General features: G+C 50.0%; 4 protein-coding genes across 4 annotated transcripts in view; 2 read left to right on the forward strand and 2 right to left on the reverse strand.

Moving 5' to 3' along the window:
• Nucleotides 1-1,157: 1,157 nt before the first annotated feature.
• CSUI_003998 (uncharacterized protein) lies at nt 1,158-13,004 on the forward strand. Its single transcript, XM_068064193.1, has 14 exons — nt 1,158-2,395; nt 2,771-2,881; nt 3,988-4,587; nt 5,556-5,682; nt 6,293-6,454; nt 6,968-7,060; nt 8,378-8,470; nt 9,450-9,612; nt 10,065-10,247; nt 10,886-11,050; nt 11,336-11,404; nt 11,510-11,683; nt 11,782-11,901; nt 12,017-13,004. The coding sequence occupies exons 1-14, from the start codon at nt 2,110-2,112 to the stop codon at nt 12,050-12,052; spliced, it is 2,382 nt and encodes a 793-aa protein (XP_067923819.1). The 5' UTR covers nt 1,158-2,109; the 3' UTR covers nt 12,053-13,004.
• Nucleotides 13,005-15,614: 2,610 nt separating this feature from the next.
• CSUI_003999 (dip2 utp12 family protein) lies at nt 15,615-19,071 on the reverse strand. The gene has a single exon (XM_068064194.1). The coding sequence runs from the start codon at nt 18,212-18,214 to the stop codon at nt 15,872-15,874; it is 2,343 nt and encodes a 780-aa protein (XP_067923820.1). The 5' UTR covers nt 18,215-19,071; the 3' UTR covers nt 15,615-15,871.
• CSUI_004000 (alpha subunit) lies at nt 18,807-22,620 on the forward strand. The gene is made up of 6 exons (XM_068064195.1): nt 18,807-19,851; nt 20,340-20,419; nt 20,787-21,237; nt 21,541-21,648; nt 21,909-21,963; nt 22,459-22,620. Exons 1-6 carry the CDS (start codon nt 19,661-19,663, stop codon nt 22,519-22,521), a joined length of 948 nt encoding a protein of 315 aa, XP_067923821.1. The 5' UTR covers nt 18,807-19,660; the 3' UTR covers nt 22,522-22,620.
• A 697-nt stretch (nt 22,621-23,317) lies between these two features.
• The window catches only part of CSUI_004001 (centrin), a 3,702-nt gene continuing 1,799 nt past the window's right edge, over nt 23,318-25,220 (reverse strand). The window contains exons 3-6 of the mRNA XM_068064196.1: nt 24,996-25,082; nt 24,731-24,811; nt 23,830-24,015; nt 23,318-23,705 (exon numbers count right to left, since the gene is read on the reverse strand). Of these exons, the coding sequence (XP_067923822.1) occupies nt 23,869-24,015; nt 24,731-24,811; nt 24,996-25,082 (315 nt within the window). The 3' untranslated portion in view covers nt 23,318-23,705; nt 23,830-23,868. The remainder of the gene's footprint in view (nt 23,706-23,829; nt 24,016-24,730; nt 24,812-24,995; nt 25,083-25,220) is intronic.

Genomic DNA, 25,220 nt, shown 5'->3' on the forward strand with positions numbered 1-25,220 from the left:
AGCTCTTCTACCAATGAGGGATCGCAATGAGGACCTCCCCGGCCCTCTTTTTCCCCCCCACCACCCCCCCCACCCTTTCGTTCTCCCTCGTTCCTTTTCTTGTCTTTTATGTTGAAGAACGAAAGAGAGGGTGAGAAGCACCGGGTAAACTAGGAGGCCAGCAGTTCTCCAGACACACACACACACACGTCAACATCCTTGCCACTGAGGCGCAAGATGAGAGGTGAGGGTCCTCAGCCTTAACTCACGAACACAAGAGAAAATGTTGATGTTTTGGGAGAAGATAGAAAAGGAACTCGACGCCTGCGAGGCCGAATTATCTGAGCATGCTCAACAGAAGGCAAGCAAGTCTACGTTAAGACACGCTCTCTCATTACACCCTCTTTGCCGTGGTCCACGTTCGACCAACACACAGCTACAAGCGCAGCCACACCCCCAGAGAAGCCGACTGAGCTTTGGTACGTAGCAGGTGGAGTCTTTACACAGGACTCGCCTCGTTGTTCTTCATCTTCTTTTGAATTCAAAAAGAGGCGGTTGGGAAGATAAGAGTAGTGGTGAATGAATGGATGCCGTTTTGAGCTCCTTAGAGAATGAACCGCGCCGAGGGGAATAGGAAGGACAGTCCGTCTCTCTCCTCTTTCATTTTGGCTAGTCAAGTGAGGTGGGGTCTATCTATCTATGTTTACGCCTAACCAGGGTAAAGCAGCTAAACTGACGGCATAGCAGAGAAAGAATTTCTTGAAGAAGCAAGGGGCAAGAAGGGTGTGCAGACGTATATCTCGTCTCGAGATCTCGTCTACATAGACCGAGTCTCTTGCTTAATAGGGTGCTCACTCCCCTTCCTACAAGAATGCGAGCGACGGACCGACCATCTTCATTACATACCAGGAGGCCAACTTGACGGATTAGATCAGAAGAAGAATGCTGGGACAACCGCATAGCGATTACAGAAAGAACTGCACAGGAAGCATCTTCTTTCCCTTGAGGTGGAAATAAGAAGACGAACTGAGGGACGGAATGAGGTACGTGGTGAGTCTTGTTGCACAGAGAAATCTTCCATAAGAGAGGCTCTGGTGCATGCAATGAGGAAAATCAACGTTCTTTGCATGTCGAAAAAGTTCCACTCGAGACGAAGGGATCTCCTCCTGTGGAAAAGCTTCCCTTTTATCTTCTTCTCTCCTCTTATCTTCTCTCCTCTCCTTGTTTCTTACATCCCCTACTGGGATCTCTTATCTCTCTCCTTCTCTTCTTCTCTTCTTTGTCTCTCTCCTACATCTTCCCGTGAGAGAAACGCCCTCTTTTCCCCCCCTCAGTCAACACTTCACTCACTCGCTTACATCCCATCACTCGCTCACTGCTGACCTTCTCTCTTCAACAAACTCTTCAAGATCTTCTTCAGTCGATCTCTTACTTAGTCGCTTCATTCCTCCTGCGAGTATCATGTGTCATGGGCGGTCGGCTTCTCTTCTTATCTTCGCTCTCTCCCTCTCATTCAATTCTCCATACTTCTTTAGGGTGTGGGGCTCATACTTAGAGAGAAAGATTTCAAGAATGTCTTTACGACAAAATCTCTTCAAGACTACGGTGAAACTCTCTCTCTTCTCTTTGCTAGCTAGCTAGGATAGCCGAGGAAAGCTCGACAGAGAGCCTCGGCGCCTTTCAGCTCTTGTCACTGAGGCTCTTCTGTGAGGGAGTTGATTGAGAGAGCTAGATTAGGAGAGTTTTGGAGAACAAGACATGGCTAACTGAAGAAGAAGATCCACTCTACTTGGACGTCTTTTTGGATGTGAACCTCTCTCTCTCCGGGAGAAGAACAACGAGATGTGAGGGCGTCCTCGGAGTCATTCTTCGGCGTAGTAAAGAAAAGATTTACAAAGAAAGACCTTTTCCAAAGTCCAACAAAGGAGGCAAACAAGAAGAGGAGCCTCTTTCTTGATTCTTTTGAGTCGAAAAGTAACTCTTTTCCTTTCTCCCTTCATCATTTCTCTATCTGTTTCCTAACTGTCTTCTCCGTCTTCTTTCTCACGTTTCATCCTCTCCTTCTCTCTCTCTGTCGTGATATAGCTACTTCCCCGTTTCTTTTTTCCTTCTTTCTCCTTTGCCGTCAAGATGCCATCGTCCACGACTTCATCTTCTCTCTCTTTACTTTTAAAGGTCTCACCTTCTTCTTCCTTCTTCTATCCGCGTCTCTGTGGATTTGCTTCAATAGAAGAACAAGAGGCTTTCAAGCCCGTCATCTGTTGTTCTCTCTGTATTATCCAGAGACGCCTTGAATCTGCAGGCAAAGCTTTCTTCGAGAGATTCGAACTTTCTCAGATCAGTGAAGAAGATGAGGAACAAGGAGGAGGAAAGCGTGGGGGCTTATCGAAAGGAAAGAGAAGTACTTCAAAGAAAGGTTAGGAAATCCTCTTTCTTTCCTATGACTTCTACTTCTTCTTCTACCACATCATCTTTTGTGAACCCTTAGATCTCTAGAGAGAGAGATGAATGGAAAAAGACTACTTTTCATCGATAGAGAAGAAGCTGTCTGTCTCTCTACATAGGAGGTGCATGCATCTCCGTGTGTCTATCTATCTTTCTTGTTGTATCTCTAGCTCCGCGTTATACCTTACCAGGTGTCTGTCTTTCTTCTTTCATGAAAGAAGAAGATGATCTGCTGAAAGGCATGAGATGTCTTCGAAGAGAATGAAGAGAAGGAAAATCGCTTTTTCACATGGCTGGTAAGGATGGAGATCTCTTTTCTGAGAGATGTGAATGAGTGTATTCACAGGTGGAGATAACAGCAAGGAAGATGAGGAAGAAAAGTTCTCTTCGATAGATGAAGAGCGCTGGAAAAACAAGCGAAGAGGAGGGGCTGCAGGAGGAGGAAGATCAGGAGGAGGTAGGCATGAAGATCATAAGAAGAAGAGATTCTTAATCCATAGATAAAAAAGAAGACGAAAATAGTCAAGACGACTCATTATATGGGCGGGGAAGGGGAGGGGTGTTGGTTCGAAGAGGGTGCTGTTCCTTATCGATCCTATGATCATACCTTCACTAGTCTCAGCTGACCCATCTACATAGATAGATAGATAGATACATAGATTAAAGATATTTGGATAGATTGGTAGATAGATGAATAGATAGAAGAAAGTTGCTTAGATAGGTTAAGAATAGACTGAAGATAAATGGACTGAAGGTAGATAGGCAGATCAGAGATAGATATATAGAATACAGATAGATAGGTCAACAAGTTAGAGATTCATAGATATAGAATTTTTAACTACAGTTAGATGGTTAGATACCTGCAAGTTGGAGCGACTATAGGTGCGAATTGTTTCGAGATTCTCCTAGCTGTCAGGAGTTCCCCGGGAAAAAATGAGAGATTTGCTAGGCTGTCGTGCATGCAGTTTGACCAATGAGACCTTATCTTGTGGAAGGATGAGGGAGAGTGTTGAAGAAAGAAGGGACTGATGGGTACAGGTTCTTATTGCTTCTGTATGGATAGCCAGGAATATGTTCTGTCAGGAATCTTCTCGTTTTCTATCTATCTAACTCCGTGTCGAACTTCCAATGGTATCTCCGTCTATGAAAATGCATCGACAGCTCTATCTCATATCTGTGGATAGGGATGTATATACATACGTAAGTCTACCAGAGGGAGAAAGAGGGGAAAAGAAAAGTGTCAGAACACTGTCCTATATCTACTGAGTATCACATACTCCTACTATCTATTCTCATTCATGAAGCTGCATATCTCTCTCTGTGTATCTATATATCTATATATATGTATGTATATCGAACTATTGCAAGAGGGGGAGTGTTAGGTTTCGCTATGTGTATCAACGTGGAAGTCTGAGATACTCTTATTCTCCCGTGTATGGAATAGCCTCTATCCATCTGTCTCTTCCTCTCTCGCTGTTTCAACATATTTCTGTGTATGTATATACATGTATGTCTACGTGACTACTACTACTACTACTATTACTATTATTCCTATTACTGCAGGAGGAGGAGGAGGATCCTCGGGTTTTGCAAGCAGCGCTCGATTGAAGCGTTTGATTGGGGAAGAGAAGACCCTCTATGAAATTCTTGGTGTGAGCGAAGGAGCGACGGCGGATGAGATAAAGAAGCAATATAGAAGACTCGTCTTAGAGCATCATCCAGATAAAGCCAAGCGACGCTCTGATCTAAGTAGTAGTAGTAGTGCACGTCCGCATACATCTTCCCCTCAGTCAAATAGCCTACAAAGAAGTTCGTCAACTACTTCTTCTTCTTCTATACCTGAAGCGACGTCTCCTCGGGCAGGTAGAGGGGAAGACAAGCGTGAGGAGGATATGAGAAGAAAAGAAGGAAAGGGGAGTGATGGCGCAGAGAATTCTGGAAAAAGTGTGGAGAGAGAGACACCTTCCTCTTCTTCTTCTTTCTCGGGTGATGGAAGTACAAGGACGCAAGAAGGAGAAAGAGAAGGGGCCAGTCCTATAGTAGGAGAGGGAGAGAACAGGAAGAAGATCGAAAAGAAGAATAGTAAAGAAGGTGAAGAAGAGGGTGAAGGAGGCGGCCATTCATACTTTCTCAAGATCCAGGAAGCCTATGAAGCTTTAACGGGTAAGGACATCTTGCTTCTGGAATTGCGAAAGTCACGAAGTCTAACACATACACAACAGAGATAGGGATCCACGGAGAAATTACAGTTCAAAAATAGATAAATACTTAAATTAGAGATAGATAGATTAAAGATGGATAGGGTCTCGTCTGTGTGGTGTCTAAGGATTCCTTGGGTTGTCCAGCATTGAAGGCGTCACCCGTCTTGAAGTGTTCGTTATCTTCGGGGGTCATTCTTGGGGTGTTGAATGAATCTACTTCTATACAGCGACGCATGCATGCATGCATTGCACAGGGGAGAGACTCTCATTCATCTTGAGAATATGTGAAGGTAAAGAAACAACAGTTCAAGAGATTAAGAAAACATCTCTCCTCCATTCTCTCGTATCCGACAGGAACTCCAGTATGATAGGGAAACAGATGAAGAAGGCATTACACGGCATGCATCTTCATACATACATCTTCATGCATATTCACACATACATAGATGTAGATATGTATGGTCTTCAACGTCGTAGATGTGCTTGTAAGTTCCGTGTGTGTGTTGTAGTAAGTGCCTCGATGTCGCTATGCATTCATTTTTCATGAAGCCAAGAGAGTTTCTTTCTCTCTTTATTCTCTCTGGACAGATGATGGATCACTGAAGTCTTCCTTCCCCCCCTGAAGACTAACTATAGGAGATCGCAGGGAGCAGTCGATCAAGTGTCCTGTACGTATACATCTACATATTCATTCGCACGTACTCATGCATACATAGTCATACATATGCATACATGTTCACACCTACATACGTACACATTCATACATCCATATTCATATATTCATATACACACATATACATGCATATTCACTCATAGTAGAATCGCTTTTTCCTTGTATGCGTGGCGGTCATAGCAGTCCTGGTATTGCGTTGTCTTTGTGTTTCTCTCCTTTCTCTCTCTCTTTTTGTGTCTTTCTTCTTTCTCCTGTAGATAAAGAGTTTCGAAGACAATACGATTCCGCCTTGCCTTTCGATGATACAGTCCCCTCAGTCTCAGCAGTCCAACGACCTGAAGAATTCTATACTATCTTCGCACCTGTCTTTCAGAGTAACGCCCGGTAAGCTCAAGCAGATTCTTTCACCTGTCTTTCTACATGTCTCTCTTGTTCTCCTCTCCTTGACTCCGATCTCTCTTCTTTCCTCTCTGTCTTCATATAGATGGAGAAGGGAAGCATACGACTGCATGCCCCAAGCTAGCCGCAGCCATTCATTGGGAGATCTTAGAGAGCCGTGAAGCGTCTGAAAGTCTTATCTCTCTTACCTGTCGAAGACACCAGTCTTCTGTGTAGATCTATGAGTAGAAGATGCGCGTGTTCATCGGGACAGTTATATCATGGGTGTTCTCTCTCTATACAAGACATACATCTCTCTCTATCTATCTATCTATATCTATATATATATATATCTTATTAGAACACACGACTTAGACTAGGTACGTCGATCTGTGATGTATGATCTCGCCTACATGTATATAGAGGTGTGGATATCGGTGTAGGTGACTTTCTCACTTCTTGTATGTACATGTACGGATGTGTATGTAGGCATGAAGGGACAAAGAGAATGGGCCTTCTCTTTTCATGCATCTCTTTCTTTTTTCTTCTTCGTGACTTGGTGCACGACGGTCGATTCCTTTTTCATCTCGACTTGCTCTAATGTTTGCAAAAGCAGATGGTCTTCAAGACGGCCTGTACCTACACTGGGAGACGAAGAGACACCTATGGAGAAAGTGCGAGGTTTTTATGACTTCTGGTTCGAGTTCCAGTCTTGGAGAGACTTCGGTGTCCATGATGAATATGATCTTAATGACGCAGAATGTAGAGAAGAAAGAAGGTAAGAAAGAAGAGACAAAATTAGAGAAGAAAAGCATCTGGTGAGAAAGAAGGGGAGGAGTCTCCCAGAGATAAAGATGACGTTGATGGCTGCAGCATGTCTCATATGGGGTGTATGTACAGACACCCGAGGAGTTCAGAGACGAAAATTTCATTCACACATGTCCTTCTTCACTCCGCACAAATCTCGTTCTTCTTAAACATGCACTCTCACAGTTAGGGTATCTACGTACACATAGGGATTTGTGTATGCCTATGGTGATATATCTAGTTGCATCGGAGAGCATATCTTTCATCTCTTCTTCTTTCTCGGTGTTCTTCCTCGCTTACATCTGCTGCCTCTTGTTTTCTCTCACTCTTCTTCCCCTTCTCCTTGGGGAGTGGCTGCTCTCTTTTAAAAAGGAGTGAGAAAGAAAGAAAGAAAGGGGCGTGTGAGTGTGGGTCATTTCCTTTCAGTGTATGTGTTGCTCTTCTCTCTGTGGGGGTGTTTCTTGGGACTGTGTGTGTGTCTCAGGTGGATGGAGAGAGAAAATCAGAAGATTCGAAAGAAGCACATCAAGGCGGAACGAGCTCGCATTCAAAAGCTTGTAGAGACAGCCTATGCTCTGTAAGTCGCCATGTCCGAAGAGACAACTCGTTCCTAAAGAGTCTCTACAAGTGTTCAAGATAGATAGATAGGTAGATTAAAGATAGATCAAAGATAGATAGATAGATAGATAATCCCTTATCCCTTCATATGTGATATATACACGGAATGGTGGCTGTGTATTCTCGGTAGTGAAGCAGATCTTTCCTTTTTTCTTTTTGAAGTCTTTGTGCTGATTTCTCTTGGGTCGCTGGGGTGACTTCTTTTCTTCGTAGGAGAGAGAAAGGAACTCTCCCCTGCTGTTTTCTTTCTCTCTCGTTCTTCGTCTATGGATGGTGGTGTCATCTGATCTTGTTTCATTCGTTCTCCTGCATGCATCACATTCTCGCAGCTATGCATCTCTTCTCGATCTTCTTAATTCTCACCCTGTTTTGTTTCGCGACCCTTCAAACTCGAATACGGGTTGTGTGAGATCCGTAAAGAGGGTCTCGGGTGTATAGACACCTGAAAGAAGAACCTTGGGAAGAGCCCTGTGATCTGTCTGTGTGTGTCTATATGTTGAATGGAATCTCTTTCAGAGATCCACGTATCTTGAGAGAGAAAGAAGCTGCGAAGAAGAAGCGCGAAGAGGAGAAGGCAGCAAAACAACGAGCGGCGGAAGAACAGAAAAGGAAGAAAATTGAAGATGAACTTCGCAAGAAGTATGGTGATATCTCTACCACTACTCCTGCTAGTCTCACGATGATTTGTATGACCTTCTCTTTGCTTGTATACTATACTACTCATCCATCTTCTTTTCGCTGCATACATACGCTTCTATTCCCTATGGCCTGCATGCGGTGGGTTTTCTCTCCATTCCCCTCTGTCTCATTTCTGTGGAGATGTAGATACACGATGCTATTGCTCGTATGCGTGCATGCGCACATGACAAGGTAGAGTATCCTATTTCTTCACACACACGTATACATATATATATGTATATATATGTGTGTAGGGTCGCCATGTGTTTGAATCATGATGTCTGTACACGTGAAGGGAAACTGAGAGAAATAGAAGAAAGATGATTAGGACGGTTGGAGACTCTCTTATTCTTCTGCTAGAAATGCCTTTGTGTATCGGTGTACATGAACGGTGTTCGGGTCTTCGTGCTTGCATGCATGCATGCGTCACTTGACTTCGTTTCGAAGATCTGTCTTGTAAGTGATCTTGATGGCGGTGAAGGTAGTATCGACCTATTGTCTCAAGAGCAATAGGCGACAAAAGGCTCTCCACTTTTAAAGACTTTTCGGTGTCTTTTTCTCTCTTGGTTCTTCCCCCCCTGCTGGATGGACATTGCAGAAGAGAGGCTGAGGAAGAAGAACGTCGGCAACAGGAAGAGAAACAGCGGGAGCTTCAAGAGCAGAGACGACTTCGCGATTGCCATAAGAAATGGTAAGTCTTCATCCTCTCTGGATGTACATACCTACACATACATTTTCATGTCTCTTCATACATCTGTTTTGGCGAGAGAGTGTCTGTCTCTCTCTGTGTTTCCTTCATGACTTGAGTCTACGGTGTCTCCTCGGCTTTCACCGAGAAAAGACGTTCTAAAGGAAGAAGAGAGCTTAGACAACTGGGATTTTCTTCCTCACCATGCTGATAGGGGTGAGACAAGGAATCCCCCCTCGTGTTTTGCTCTTAAACCTTCTCCTTTTTCGCACACCTCTGAGGGCCTTTGCGAAAACAAACTTTTCGTTTGCTATCCCTGGGCGCGTAGAGGTCGAAGTTCTACGGGGGCTTCACTATTGTACTCCTTTGACAGGTCTTCTTCATTGTCTTATTCTTCTATTTCTTCTTTCTTCTGATTCGATCTCTCTCCTTTTTTCTCATTCCGTCGATCGGCTTTGCCTTTCCTGAATTGTCTTTGTGGCGTGGCTCGTGAAAGAAAGGGGAAGGTCCCATCATTGTTTGCATGGTGACGCTGGCGTGAGAGGTAAGAATCTCTCGTAGATCGAAAGAGAGAGATAGAGAAGGGGAAAGGAAGCTTTTGATACAGAGATGTGCGATAGACAGACATATGTAGACGGGTGGGTGGTGTATATATAGAATGTCTTTCTCTCTTGATCAGGAAGCAATAAGATCATACAAGGAAAGAAAGGAACAAGTCTATCCACATGCTCGGCTTCGATGCTCTGAATGTGTCTAGCCATCTATCTACCTGTCTATCTACCTTGAATCTATCTATATTCAGTCCATGTACCTTCAGTCGGCCTACCTATCTATCTATCTATCTTTAGTCTATCTATCTATCTATCTAATTTCGAGCTATCTATTCATCTATCTATCTCTCTTTCTCTCTTTATCTATTTATCTATCTATCTTTAGTCTGTCTATCTAACTTCGAGCTAACGGCCTGCCTATGTGTCATTAGGCGTCAACGGGCGAGGCAGCTTCATGGGCTTTACTGCTGCGGTGAAGAGAAGAGAGGGAAAGAGGGTGTCGATGAGCTACAGGTGCAGGAACTTTGTCAGAAGCTAGAATTGAAGGAGCTCTCAGGCTTGTGCTATCAGGTCTATCAAGCTGCTGGTATTGAGGTAAGAAGGATAAGAAGAAGAAGAGGAACAAAAGTAAGAAAGACGCAGAGGTGTTTGAAACACACATGGAGGTGGACATGGAGGAGGGGCGGATGAGGAATACGCGGAGGCTGCCGTAGTAATAAAAAAAGGCGAGGAGACAGGAAAGAGGCGGAGATCGCCAGGAAAATAGATAGATAGATAGATTAGGGATAGGCAGATAGACCAAAGAGAGGCAGATAGATCAGTCGATAGTTTTCACGTGTGTGTATGGCGGTGATACCATTAGGTGCGTTTTTTTTTGGTTTGGTTCTTTACTCTTTCATGCCTTCTTCGGTGTCCCGAGACTGTCCCTGTGTGTCGATGGGATCGTATTGAAACGAACTCAGTAGACAATCGATTTCTCCCAGGTTTCTGCGTAGAAAGGATTTTTCCCCTTCGCATGCGTATCTGTTTTTGTTGTTCTGCTGAAGGCACCGACGATGGTAGAGGAAGGAAGGGTGGGAGACCCGACACCTTTACCAGAGGGAGTGTGTGGAGACGATCATGAGACATGTCGGAAAGTCGCTGAGGTCTTTGCGCGGCGGTGGAATGAGGTGAAGGAAGCTGAGAAAGCGAAGGAAGAAGAACAGATGAAGGAAAATGCTCGGCGTCAGGTAAAGCGTGGACAGAAGAGTGTCTGTTCGTTTGATCATGGAATATCTTTTGATATCGATACGCTCGGCTCGAGTTCTTCTGGCGCTCACCTAGTGCATTGTTTATCCACCCGTTTCCTAAGGGTTTCTTCTGTGTATAAGGTGTCTTGTCCGGGTATGAGCGTGTTGTAAGTCTGGTGCGAGGCCCAGATCTTCTCCTCCATTAACGCATTCTCTAAAGAAAACTCCCTTGAAGAAATACACAAGACAGTGAGAAGAAGCTTGACTTTGCCCTTTTTGAAGCTTTGGAAGAAGAGTATGTGGTCTTACAGGAGGGTATCTACCCTGGTTTTTGTATGAGTATGAAGAGGGGCTTCTGGGGAGCACCGTGAAGCTTGTACCTCGATCTAAGTTTTCTACACCTGGCTGAGATCTTGTCTTGTGGTGTATTGCTTGGTGGTGTCCTTTCTGCGTTTATGCATGTGCATAAGTAAGTAGTGGGTTACCTTGGAGCTTTGCCGGGATAGACCAACTTTCTTGGCTAGGATATCCGGCCCGGCATTTGAGCGCCATTGTGCTTGGGGATTCTTAGGCGGATCAGGCTCAAGGCGAAGGATTGACTGCTGTGTGTGCGGGCGGGGTGGTTTGGTGTTCGACAGGCAGAGCGGAAGGCGCAGGAGGAAGCCAAGCGTCTGGCCCGTCAAAGCTCGTGGACTCCTGATGAACTTTCGCTTCTTGCCAAGGGCCTACAGAAGTTCCCAGGAGGAACGCCCCGGCGGTGGAAGCTGATTGCTGATCTGATTGGCACGAAAACCCAAGAAGAGGTGTGCTGTTTTTTTCAGATCAGTAGGGGTCACCCGCTGGCACACACACAGCGGCGATTGAGTCACGACAGCATGCCCTCTGACAGATTTATTCAAGCGCGCTAAACGGTATACACGGTGTGGGGACATTGGACGAAGATTGCTGTACAAGCCGGTCTGGCAGTTCATTGTCTTGCACCCTGCATCTGCACTTGTCAAGCCACTGCATGCATCTGCGGGTTGAACACGCTCCCCGACAAGCCACTGCCATCGTGTCTTCTGGTGTAATCTGTCTCTGTGTCGCAGGTGGTGGAGAAAACTAAGGAAATGTCAGAAGGAGCAAGCTTGAAGGCCATGGGCTCTAAAATCAGTCAGGTACGTGTGCAGGGAACGGCTTTGTATCGGGGAGCACGCGGTAGTCCCATCGGTGCTTGTGGCAAGACGGACCGGTGCGAAGCAAGTATCCTTGTGCAACTGCAGGTTGCTTTCGATCAGTTCAAGGTCCATAACCAGGGCGCGTTCAAGAAGATTGAAGCTGACCCTGATCAAAAAGATGTGGGGGACACATCAACCGGCGCCACGCAAGGCGCTAGCGGGTGTTCGCGAGTGACTGAAAATGGTACCTCACCAGAGTGGAGTCCGGCGCAGCAGATGGTAAGTTAAATTTGGTAAACTTCACCGTGCACAACAACGTGCCAAAAAGTCGATTCCATTCTGGCGTGCTGTCTCGTGTCTTTGTTCCTGTCTCAAAGTCACTGGAGAAGGCTTTGGCGAAGTATCCTTCCACAATGCCCGTAAACGAAAGATGGAGCGCTATTGCTGAGGAGGTGCCTGGCAAAACGAAGAAAGAGTGTGTAGAACGGTTCAAACAGGTAAGAAGCTCCTGGACCAGCAGAGGTTCGAGTAGCGCTAACTTGGCGTCTGCTGCGCGTGATAGGTTGAGACATCCGGAAGGGCAAATGTGTGTGCTCGACTCATTTTTTTCAGATCAGAGCGGCGATTCTCGCAAAGAAAAAAGGGTGATACTGTTTGCGGCCTACGACTGTGAACTGTTCTCTTCAAAAGTCTGTATTTATTTGTTCCGATCTCAGCCACGCAAAAGTCGTCCGCAGTTGCGTGTGGAGGCGGGACTTTTTTTCGAGACATTGCAGCCCAGCTCTTGTCGATCAAGCGTCCTCCCCACTGTTCGCGCTCCGTGCAGCCAACCAGCTGGCGTGGAGGTGCGAACCGGAAACCGCTGACAACCGTCAGCCCCTGGGCCAGCTTCGTGAAAGGTTATGTAGGTAAGGTTCTTAGGTTCGAAGCACCGTCGGCAGGGCCTACCACCGAGTGCGCACTCGACTCCATACTGTGTTCGCGCACTCTCAAAGCTTCCCTGCCAGGATGTTCCCTGTTTCTGGTTCGATCGGCCCCGAACCAGCCACGCGTCTTGCTGAGGTCACATGATGTATCTGCTCGAGCCTGTCAGGAATAATCTGTTTTTTCTGTACCTCGCATTCTACTTCTCCTCCTGAGGGCCGCTTCTTCTTCAGGCAGCAGGGGGCGCTGCCCCATCACGCACGGCCAGTCGACCTCGCAGCTAACGCTGAATCTGCCGAAACATTCGCAGACTGGCCCACTTCTAGATGTAATGCGTCACGGCGTGATCGGACCTTTTTTTCTCGGTTTCACTCATTTCTGAACAATCTTGCTGTTATGAGTTGAACAGTTAACATCAGAAGGCAGTGCCCAACCGGTCATGTTATGCCGTCCTTGACATTTGCCGCGGTAGCTGTCTGCGAGAAGCTTTGACATCTGACTGACTTAGGGAATGCCTGCGGAATGTTGCGCACCGGGGGACACGCATTCTCTTGGAGCCGAGAGGTAAAGCCATCCTTGGGGGCTGAGGACCACGGATGAGTACTGATTTTGAAGACACTTCACATACGTACCATCTTGCCCCGTAGTTGATGGAACACTTTTGTCTGCACGGGAAGCGCAATTCGCACTGCTGTTCAAGCTGCCTCTGCAACAACCTACTGTCATGCCCTGTACGCCGCTGTCAGGGATCTGTACCTTACCTTCATGTCTCGCGTCAAGTCGCCGAAACCCATCTTGGGTAGGCAGGGTCCAGTGTACTGAGCAAGGTCCTATTGAAAGGAGAAGGTGATTTGTCACTCAACAAGACTCACATCCTCAGAAGCGATACACGCCCCTCCGACTGTTAAAGTCTTCATTCACTTCGCTGTCTGTGTGGTCAAGATGATAGACTACTCCAACCTGATTCTTTCCATCCCTGGAAGCTCATGGCGAATCTGGAGGGTTTTTTGACGAGGAAGAATGAGCACTCACTTCTGGACAGGGTGCGTCGTAGTCTTTATGACAGAAATCTTGGCAGGGCCAACTCACATCACACCGCCGTTCCCACGCTTGCTTCTCAGCCTGAAAAGGCTCGCTGATCCAACACAGCAGCCGCCCGGTCGTCCAGTTGATTACTTGGCTGAGATCCGCGAAAGCGAAGCTCCGTTCGCATCGTCCTGATCCGTCAAGTATCCTGCACGAGCACGTCTTTAGGGCGAATTTTGAACACGCACCTGTGTACGAAGCAGGAGCGGCGCACGCTCCGCTCTCTAGCTCCACCTGCGTACAGTTTGCTGCGTTGGAGCCTGCGCGGGAATCCTTTGTTCTTGGGGGATCGTACCCACTGCTGTGGACAGAGAACTTCGTAGTCTTTCTCGCATTCCACGAGGTCAGGCCATTTGACGTTGCACATTTCCTCCGTTTTCTTCTTCATCCGGCTCTGCTTTGCAAACACTCCAAGTGTCTGTCAGTCCAAGGCTTAGTAGGACAGTGCACGGGTAGAGGCGCTACAGTTCACTGTACCGCGCATGGACCGGAGTAGCTCGGGGGAGCCTCACAGCTGTCTCCATCTCCGACAGAAAACCATCCTAAAAAAACACCGGTGTCGAAAGCGGTGGGGAGCTATGTTTACGGTGATCCCAGACCTTTAGGACAGAGTGCAGAGTAGTCCCGGGCTGCAGCGGCTGCACCGGGGAGACAGCAACAAAGGTAAACCGCGAGGACGCCGCGGCGGATGAGAGCGCGGCGCTCTGCCCAACGATCTGCAGAAACAATAGCCATTTTTCGATGGCTCAACTTGAAACAACGGAGTTGTCAGCGCGCCCCGATGCGCACAACCGGGAAAAGACGGGTTTGGCTCAAAGTGAAAGGCCGATCCCGGCACGGCGATACGTCTGTACGTACACTCCTGAAACCATGCTGCTGCTGGACAGCCGCCTCTCGTTACCACTTCTTTGATTAGCATTCAGTCTGTCAGTTTTCGCCAGGCACCGCTCACCTCGCTCTTGATCTCCATAGCCCAGGAGAGCGAGGAGGCAGAATGTCGGCTGTCAATGCCTGACCGGGGCTTCAGTCACTTACACGCACGGGGGAAAACCCCGACGCTGCCTCAGTACGGGTCCGACGCGATTTCCTGCGCCATCGGTGTGGCGCCATTCCCGTGCCTAGAAAGCAGCCGGTGCAGCCTTGAATGTGACTGGTCCTGCTCGGTCCCGTAGTCAGTGGTGGAAGTTCCAAGGACAGCGGCCGACCCTGTCTGCGGCATCTGCTCGGTTCTCAATGTTATGTGCATTTAGTAGCTAAACAGGACCGGCCAACCTAACATTGATCAACCAAGCTTAAAGCCCAGACTACGCCGACGCGTGTCGGTGCTGTTCACTGGCTACTAGGCTACCTCCGGGCCAGCGGCCTTGCGGAAGTGCTGCAAAAAGCTGCATGGCAAATTCAAGCTCAAACATACACAAAAGCATCTCTGGGGGTCCTACGCCGTCTTCTCCCTCAGCCGGCCTCCCGAAGCGAGACAACGACCGCCTCCGGGTGTACCCGGGCTTCCTTGAAACAGTCCAAGTAACAGTCTTGGACGGAGGCGGAACAGTACCCAACTCCGTCGAAGTCTGCTGTAAAGCGTCCGGCCGTCAGCATACCCCTCCCTGGTTCTGGGGCTCGACATCGCCAAGAACAGATGATGTGCCTACTCCAGCACTGTAGTACACGCAGGCACACTATGCTTGTAACATCGGCCTCTTTGAAGTACCATCCGTGCGAGAGCCTGCCAGCATATGCTGACCGTAACTACGGTGTCAGCTGAATGCTCCATCTATAATGCGGAGCGATTTTGTTGAACCAGCGCCCAGATTGGTCAGCTAACGAGCGACTTCTGACTACCTGCTCTGTCGACCGTCTTGAGTGCAGCAACGCTAGAAGTCCGAAGAAGCGACAATACGTGCAGTTGCCTATCGCAGTCAACCGAGCAGCAAGCTGCGGCCCGGGAACAGTGCTGAGACGATGTCGAGAAAACCGGCGAGGGTGCATCATCTAGGAGGGAAACCTTCGGGTCCAACACAGCCGACAAAAAGTCAAGGAAATCGCAGGAGAACGACACCCTCTTAAACGGAGGGGCTTCAAGGCCTGCGAAAAATTTGAGAGAGTATTCGTCGCTAGCAAATGGAAGTCGCACAGTCTACGCTGTCACTCCGACAATGCAGTCCTCGAGTGAACTCGCCACAGAATGCGAGCGCACCACAAAACCCCTCTTACACCCTGCCCTCCCTAAAGTAACCGGGGCACTGTAGACGTGTGGGCCTCGCCCACCAGATTCTGCCGCTCCACACAGGGACGAGGTGCGGGCATACACGCAGCACGCGCGGCGCTATCTGGCCAGCGAAAGATGTGTCTTCTAAACAGAATCGACACAATCAAAGAGATACCGTGGCTCGTCAACGGCTGCGGGGACCCAACCCCGAGGGAGAAGGTAATCTCACTGGCCTGCCTTGTTGACAATATTCAAGCGCTTGAGCGCTCTCGGTGCACAACCAGGGGTTCGCGCGCCTCTTTCTCCTTTTTTTCTCTCTCTTCAGTGGCCTTCTGCACCTCCTGCATTTGTTGAAGCAACAGTTCGAGTCTCCCTTTGACCTTCACTAGAGCCGCTTCAGCTCTTCGCCTCTCCTCAACTTGTAACAGCAACAAGACAAGTTGCTCACGTCCAGCATCTGTGTGCGCCAGAGTTACAGCGTGCTGCTTCACAATTTCCTCAATCCAGCCGCCTTTGGTGATTGACGCACCTGGTTTCAGCTGCTGTTGCTCTACCAGATGTTGAAGCAAACGCAGAGCTTGCCCGGGTGCTAGGGACTTCACTGCCGCCGTGACTTCCTTCTTGTCTTTGGCTGTCGACGAAAGAACCGACTCCAGCAGTCGGACATCCGAGGCTGCCAACGCCTGTCGAAGCGCCAGTCCCACGTTGCTCCCCCCTAGAGTTTCGATGCCTACACGCCGGTCCCCGTCCTCACTCTTTACACTTACCTTCTTCGCTCGCTCCTCTTCGGTCACCTCTCCGGCTTCATCTCCACCCGCACTGGTGGCAGTGATGGTTCGCTTTAGTGAGGCTGCGGGCAGAGAAGCTTCTTGGCCATCATCTTCTTTTCCCGCTGCCGTGCCATTCATCCTCTTCCCACCCATCTTCCGGCGAACCTCAGCCAGAGTGAGGGGCTCCACCTCCACCTGATCATTTGAAGTCTTCCATTCGCCTCCATATGGCAGCAACGGCAAAAACATCTGCTTGCAGGAGGAAGACAGCGAAGGCCGGAGAACAAGCGACTGCAATAGAGGAGAAGGATGCGAGCCCCGTGCAACTGTCAAATGCAAACAACTACTGCCCGTGGCTTCGCAAGAGCTTTCTCGTGAACTTCTATCATTCTTGCTCTGTGTCCGTCCGTCCCAGCTCGGAGTACTAGTGACGTTTCTCTGTTCACAAATCCCCCACACTCCTGGAGTTGCGGCAGCTGTAACCAGGGCGCTGGCGGACGAACACGCAGCTGCTTCAAGGAGCTTTGGCGAGAGAAAAGCCTGGGAAACAGTGTCAATCTGCATGCGCAGGACCATAGAAAAAGATGCGGGAGCCCTTCCCTCTCTTCCTTGCGGACCAGGTACAATATCCCAGACCACGATGGTATTACTGCGCGACAACCCTATGACCGGCTGGACCTCCCCACTGCTCAGCTCATCGGAAACGTCTTCTCCCTCACCGTCGCTGCCAGCTCTCTGCTTCTCCTCCCGGCTCCCTGCCGGTAACAGAATTTGCACAAGCGGTTCGAAGAAGCCCCCTGAGCAAGAAGGATACAATTTCTTTATCCTCCCTCGATCGTCCACCGCGGACTGCCGTCGGTCTGGGAGCTTCCAGACAATAACCTGGCACTGACTCCCATCCTCTCTATCACTCGTTCCAACGACACCTGCTGCGTACCTCAAATTTTCCTCTAGACACAATGTCCAGGCCCCTCCCACTCCTCCTCCAGAAGACAGCTTCGCTCGTGACCGCTGCTGCTGTGCATCATACAGTAGCACATTGGCAGAAGTCCCCGAAGATCCCGACGACTCGTGCTCCTGGTGTCCAAGTCCAAGCAAAACGAGCTGGTCAGCCTCTCCAGCGCGCGAAGCGACGGATGGAAGAGTCCGGGACACCAACAAAGAATAGGGTTTCGACAGGGGATCCCGAGAAATGACGCTGCCGCCTTCCAATCGGACCGAGTACAAAAGGCTCCCTTCAGAGCTGCCCGTGTCTGCCACAAGCGCGAGGAAAACATTGAAATCTAGGCAAGCCAGCGAATGGACACGGGAAGTTGCGTCTGAAGGGACGGTGCTGTTCTTCTCTCCTTTCGTGGTCTCCTCAGCCGTATGCCTGTCCAACTGAATGGAAAAGAGCAGTTTATTATTGTGGCTGGTGACATCTGCGCACGCGATCAACCCGTGATCCGTGCCGACCACAAGTCGGGGGGCACTGTCACTACACGAGCGTGGCACGAAAAGAACCGCCGTCACACTGTGACCGAGAAATTGTCTCTGCCACTCTACTGTATGACGACAACAATGAAGTAGAGATTCCTGCGTACGCTCCAGAGGACCCGCAGGCCCCGGACCCGCTTCGTCACCTGCACTACCTTCCCAAACGTTGACGCGGCTTCTTGGCAGCCGGGATCTCTTATTCGGATCGCTGTCGCCGCTACTCGCAACCGCTGTAGCAAACAAACGACCCGACGGCGAGAAGGAAGATACGCCCGTGGGTGGTGGCAAGAGCGAACACGGAGTCAAGACCTCCGAAAAGGAGACGGAATCAACTTTGGATGTGGGCATTCTGAGTAAGAGGTACGCTCACAGAACGAAATGGAGTCCCTAGAAGGTACGGACCGCGCAACGCTCCTAGCATCAAGGGCTAGAGTTTCCGTAGCGATGCTGAGAAGACACGTTGAGAAGGGGAGAAAAGAACGCTGAGGAAATCCGAAAAAGACGTGACATGAGAGGCCGTCCGACAGAGATTGCCGCCCACGGTCGACGCACCTAGGGACATGATAGCCGTACCGAGGATCGGCACATCAATGCAAGACCAACAAAAGCGCACTGATGGCCACCCCCGCCGTACCGCCCGCTGCGCCCTCCGACGAGAGGAAGTCAACAAATAGAGTGGTCTGTACGGCCCTGCATGCCGAGACAACTACACAAGAATAAAAGTAGACTCTAGCCGCTCTGCTGTGGCTTGCGAACGCTCACCGTACTACACCCAGGAAAAACTCCACATGCAGCACCCGCGTGACAGCTTCCGTTTTGGTTTTCTTCCAGACAAAAAACGATGCTTGTGGGGCGAGGTCGCGCAAGCTGCTCCAGCGTCAAGATCCGGGTACTCTTCTCGGAAGGAAGCAGCGGCACACGAACCAAAGTTTTCTCCTCTGTTGTCCCCGCCAGCTAGTAAACCCGACGGTACCCCGAACACGTCGGGAACTGCGAAGACTGGCTCTCCCCCACACAGCAATCGAAACGTACGGGCAGTCCACCCCGACACGACCGTATCCCTTCGCTCGAAAACGTCCCACCAAATATACTCAAAATTCCGACGACCACGTAGCGCGTCCGCAGAAAAGAACCTCAATCGCGGGACTATACCAGGATGGTACGCTACGCGAGCATACGCGAGTCGGTGTTGAGCTGAGCCAAACAGACAGCAGAGCAATCGACAGCGTTACTTGGCTCCGTACTACGTACGGTTCTTCTCCCGCCCGAGACGCGCAACATGCATGCGTCACACGCTGATGTCAAGAAAAGAGAAACACGGAACATCGAGTTCATCAGACGAGATGGGGAATATGGGTGTTAGTATTTTTATATGGTCCGCAATGTTCAGGAATGTGCGCGGCAGAGGCTTTTTTTGCCTGGGGAAGTCCAGATTCCGGGGGAACCCTGAACCACAGTCCTCTCGCTGATATTCCGGCCTTGCTTGGCATCTATACCCCAGGGCCGGAACTTATGTCCCAAATCACTCTGCCCTTTAGTGGATTCACTGCCGTAGCTACTATGGTTCAGATTGTCGCTTTGGACTGCGTAGCTGCACACTTTGTGCTCGTCGTTTCTGGTCCGTACCGCTTGCGGTCGAAGTGGCGTGGCGTCTTTGCTTGAGACTGCTTTGTCTAATCGCTGAATCGCCAGTCCCTCTTCTCGAGAGAACTGTGCTGTCTTTCTCCGGTGATGAAGGTGACAGGACGCGGAACTAAGGGCGTGAATTTCCTAGGAAATCTGTAGACCCCGAGAATGGAGCCGGGAGACACGACGGTCCAGACGGACCCTGTACCAGGGGGCGAGCCCCCAATGGGCGGAACGAGCGGCGTGGATCTCCAGCAACTCGTATTGAAGAGTGAAACAGTGGTGGATGATGTTCTCAAGCAGCACCTGCGGCTAGTACAGAGACAACAGGAGAAAGTTTATGAAGAACTTTTAAGTGTGTAAGTTGGTCTCGGCATCTTCCTGAGCCAGCTGCATACACCGTGTGAACATGGTTGACACCAGGCATGCGCTGGCTTCCTGAGCCTCAGTCTCTGGTGTGTCCGGGTTAATTGGAGTGCTCTAAGTTGACCAGATCGTTTCCACTTCGTTCAGCATCGAAAAAGGCGTTCGTTGTTCCGTACGTGTGCTGTCAAGCAAGCGTGATATATACATATATGGGTCAGCGAGGGACCGGGGAGATCGAGACCACCTCGGCGTACACACACATAGCGAATGTGTTTCGGGTGCCGTTCCTGTCGGTACGGAAAGTCTTGTGAAACTCCTCATCCGTAGATGAGTATGTAGAATGCCCGGTACGCAAGCCGCACCACCTTGTCTTGCTCTCTCCGCGCACACCGCTGAAAACTCCCCACACTCCCTGTTGCTTTCCATTCTTGTGACTTCCTGTCCGATGGGCCGTGATCTGGTTTCTGGTGCTGCGTCGCAGACAGGTTGTGGGAGTACACACGCCGGAGCTAAAGTGCTGGTACCCTTCGTGTTTCTCCTCCAATCCGTCTTCAGTGAGTTGTGCTCACATGGTGCTCTCCTTCTTCGCGACAGTGTCTTTATCGAACCAGAGACAGTGATCTTAGCGACCACCCTGTGCATCGGCAAGTACATCTGGTGTCGGTCACCTCCCTGCCCTGTGAGAAATCTTTCTCTCCGCCAAGTAGCACAGAGAGAGAGCGCGAACAATCCTACATTACTGCTCAGTGCCGCGGTGTTTCGGGCCGCACGGCCTCAGCGTCTCTCCATTCTACACTTACGTGAGTTTTCTCGCTGCACATCATCTGAAACCTCGTTGTTACCAGCTGCATGCTGGCGTGCTAAAGGCTTCGCGCACAACGACATGTGCTGTCAGTTTGTGTCTCCACGTGGAATGCTGTTTCATGAGACGCTTCTTACATTCGTCTGTTCAATGCTTCTTCCAGTCAACGCCTGGCGGACTATATTCCCTTGCTTCAGTTGCAACAGAAGCATGAGTTGCGGGAACGATGCAGGCAGCACGAGATCCTTCGGGACTTGCGCGTTCTTCCTCCCCTTTCTTCCTCTCCAAGCTTCGGTCTGGAGGACGAGCAAGCGGAGAAAGAGGGAGTGAAAGGGTCGGAAGCGGCGAAGCAGATAAAAACTGGACCAACAACATCCGAAGAAGAGAGGCAGCAGATGCCGGTCACGGGAGAAGCGGGGTCGCAGGAGGACGGGGAAGCCACCGCAGAACACAGGGGAGGAGGAGAACCACAGAGTATTACAAGGAGGGAAAGCATCCGGAAGAAGGACCCAGCGCAGTCTATTCCAGTGGACATGCTTGTCAACGTGGGATGTAACACTTACCTCCGAGCGAGAGGGTGAGGCAACAGTGCCTTCGCGTACAGAAGGGGGGAAGAGTCGTACATCCATGCCTGTTAACGTAACCCCGTCACTTTCCGCTTGCTTGCAAGTCTGTATATGGAAGAGCAGTTGTCTGACTCAAGGGATTGCTGATCGGCGTTGTACAGGTAACCCATCTGCCTGCCATCCGCTCGCCCGCAGAACTAGTTTCGTGGCGGTGCCAGTTCCAGTGCTGCATGCGCTACTCTGTAATCTGACCGATCTGCTTCAAGGGCGGTTACAACTGTGATTTGCTTTTCTCTCCGTTGTGTGTGTCCTAGGGGTGATGTCGGCAAACTCTTGATTAAAGTCGGCTTTGAGTTCTACCTGGAGCTGACCCTTGACGAAGCCTTGGAATTTCTCTCCGAGAAAGAGAAACTTCTTTTCAAGTCCGTGCCAGCTTTCATTTGTCCTTGTTACGCAACTGTGTCTTCTGGCGTGAGTGGCTATGGTGAAGAGAGATTTAGACTTCCACCCTGAGATCAACCAGTGTATCCGCGTCAATAATGGCAGCCAAAACGAGTCAGGCGCGCCTAGTGTGGAGTGTGGGCCAGTTAAGCTGTCTTCGTGTGGCAAAAGGGTAGTCAGGCGCTTTCCTTATTTTTCGAGGATAGCGGCAAATTGGTGCAGTTGTGTTTTTGTGTTACAGAAAGTATGCTTTCTGGAGTGGGAAATGCGCTGATATCAAGGCTCAGATCCAAGTTGTAAGTCATTTGTACAGAGGGCGTCAGTTAAACAGAAAAAGATACGCCTGCGCCGTTGAGGTTCCACTTGGTGATCTGGAATCATTCGACTGCTGTTGCTGCTGGAATAGGTCCTGACTGTACTGAATCCTTTGTGATCTTGGTTCGAGGGACTTATTATATCGGTGGGGGTTCAGGTAAAGAAAGATCGCAGCATATCCGTTTTCCTGTCAGCGCCTTAAACAGGTATGACGGTCGCTACAGGCGATGCATTCTGATTCAGAGCAGTAGCTCCGCCACACGTGCTCGGCCTCCAGCCTCTTCTAGTCCACTCCGGCGCTGCTACTTCCGTCACCTGTAATATCCACTTCCTGTGTGGGTCGCGAACAAGGTATAGAACGACCAACGCACACTGGGCGAGCAGACTGACAACGAAAGGTACACTGTACGAGGATGGCCACCCAAGAACGCGGTGCATCAGCGTCTTTGAGAGTGTGTTTTGTCTGGGTGATTCAGCTACTACAAGCCATTGCAGCCGTGGTAGAGGAACCGGCTCTTCAAGTTTTTCCTTTTGCGTGAATGCCTGTAAGTAAAGTTTCCTTATCTCCTTGTCGGCATTTCTGCCGGGCCGACACCGGTTCCGGCACGGACACCTGTCTTCCTTGAGTACTTCCCGTCTTCCTCTCGAGATCTCAAAGATTTGTCCGGTTGCTTTCCTTACGGCAGCTTTCGGTTTGCTGACGTGCAGCTTTTCCTGTTAGCTAAACTTCTCTACATGATTCGCAGCTGGTGTGCTCGTGAAAAACATTGAAGCCATTCTTCTGCGCATTTGTATCAGCGCGGGCCTGCGGGGTGAGCCATGTAGTATGGCCCGCCGATAACAGGGGTCACGTGGGAAAGCATGTAGCAGACAGCCGTAATGGGACACTGGCATTATATATTGGATGCACCTTAGACATATGCACCTCGGCCGCGTGGCAAGCCTGCATCCAGGCACGTAGCATCAGCTCCCGCAACGTGAGCTTTTCCCGGCCCGAGTCGTGACGCCTCCGTCGACGGGGACTAGTCCGGGTCTGAATACCTTCGGTGTTACGCCAGAACGGGTCGAGACAGGGTTTCACGTGCAGGCTCGGTATTTACAGCACGTTGTATCAGTTGCTCGTAGGCTCTCCGAGCGAAGGTCTCTCAAACAGTGGACACGCCGCACCAAACTCACGACACAGCGCGTGTACGGGCACTGCAAGCACGTACAGCAGTGGTGAAGGAACCAACTAAAAAACAGCCTCTCATCGCACCCTGCGAAGGAGGAAAAGAAGACACCAACTGATTGACAAGCGTACCTTTCCAAAGTGATTACGGGCGTACCGGCCCTCATCGCGTGGTGTTCACCTCTATGTGTGGCCAGGACACGGGGCGGGCGGGGTATGACATACAGAAGCCTCTGATCTGAGCGAGCCTAGGGGCACGGTCAGACCAGATGCCGCTACGGGTGAAGAAAGCGCCACCAGCCTCAGAACACATAACGTTGTCCTTTTGACCCGGTGAGACGTCGGAACTCCTCAATTGATGATGCCATCGCAGAACTTCACGGAAGCGCTCACGCGGCAAGGAGTCGCCAAGGGACAGCAGCGTGACTCCTAGCAGCCGCATGTGCCTAACGGCAGCCCCCTCCATCTCCTCTGAAGACTCTGCGATATACCGGCGACGATAGCTATGCATAAAGTGAAAAAAAGACGCATTCCAGTCTGCAGTGTGACTGAAGCCTGCACGAAAAGGGGACAAGTCGAGTGAAGACAACTCACTTCTACGCCAGTTTCCTGTCTGAACTTTCAGCTACGGGTCGGAGAGAAAACGTCTACGCCCGGGACGGCCGGGGGATTAGCTTACAGCAGCCAAGTAGAAGAAACCTCCATGTGTCTCGTGGGCTCAAAACAGATTCGTTTTCCTCATGATGCGAATGAACTCCTCCTCGTTGATTTCCCCATCACCATCTCTGTCTGCCTCGTCGATCATTTCTTGCAACTCTTCATCGGTCAAATTCTCTCCGAGCTCTTTTGATACGCGCTTCAGATTCTATAAATGAAGAACAGTCACATATCATCTCGCTTCGCTTCTGATACCTTTGTCATTACTCGCACTGAAGCTAGTTAGTTGTACAAGTTGCTCGACACGCGCCGAGTTAGACGATCCCACAGATCGAACACGGCATAAAGCGTGTACCACGGTACCCAGCGACACGGATATCGGTACAGGTATCACGAGGGACACAGCTTTACGAGGCCTTCGCATTCGATGTAGCTAAGCATGTTCTGCTGGAAGGAGCAGTACCGACGCAGCCACGCGGCACGTCAGGACACCTGGATTACCAGCTAACTTCAGTCGCATACGTCACCACACTGAACCGGCGCTCCACCCTGTCCGCATCCCCTGACGTTGTACAGCAGGACAGCAAGGACGACTATACGCCCTAACAAGCGAGACAGGACGAGAACCCCCTCACACACATTAGCAACTGCTGGGTGCCGGCTTGTGGCTGTGTAGTGAGTCGAGCATTCTTTCCAGATACAGAACCGCGCGCAGCAGCATGTCTCCCCCGTGCTGCTATCGATGTAACCCAACTGCGGCAGTCGACCCGGGCTCCGACATACCGGCTTCACTGCCCACTCCAAATGAAGTATACTTGACAGCGAGCTGGACGAGTCAGTCCCGTTTCACCGACGTTGCCATGTGAGCATGATTGCGGACAAGCGGATCCGAGCACTCAAACAAAGTGCGCTCAATTGCTCACCTTAAACGAAATTTTACCGGTTTCATCATCGTCGAACAAACGAAACGCCTTCAAAATCTCCTCCCGGGGGTCTCTCTCTTGCTGCATCCAACGAACCGGAAAGTGAGAAGCACCCGCCCATCAACGTCANNACAAACAGCAGGAGGTCCCCTGGCAGTCGGTGCAACTGCAGACCCAGAGGCAACCACTCCCCGTGCCAGATGCTCCCGAGCCAGGCTCGCATTCCGACAAAGTTATTCACGTCAAGGGAGACCGTGTCACTTACCATTTTCACTGTCATGAGACTCAGGAATTCCTGGAAGTCCACACTCCCAGTCCCGTCTTTATCCACATCGGCAATCATTTTCCGAATCTACAAAACACACGAGACAGGCAGCACAATGGTACAGCGCTAATGAAAAAGTCTCAGTGAAACCTGCACCTCCTGGATCTGTCTAAGGGTGCCTAAAAAGACATACACAGGCGGCAAAAGAAACGATACATGTTATTG

This window comes from Cystoisospora suis (genome assembly GCF_002600585.1).
Source record: "Cystoisospora suis strain Wien I chromosome Unknown contig_1798, whole genome shotgun sequence".
NCBI lineage: Eukaryota > Apicomplexa > Conoidasida > Eucoccidiorida > Sarcocystidae > Cystoisospora > Cystoisospora suis.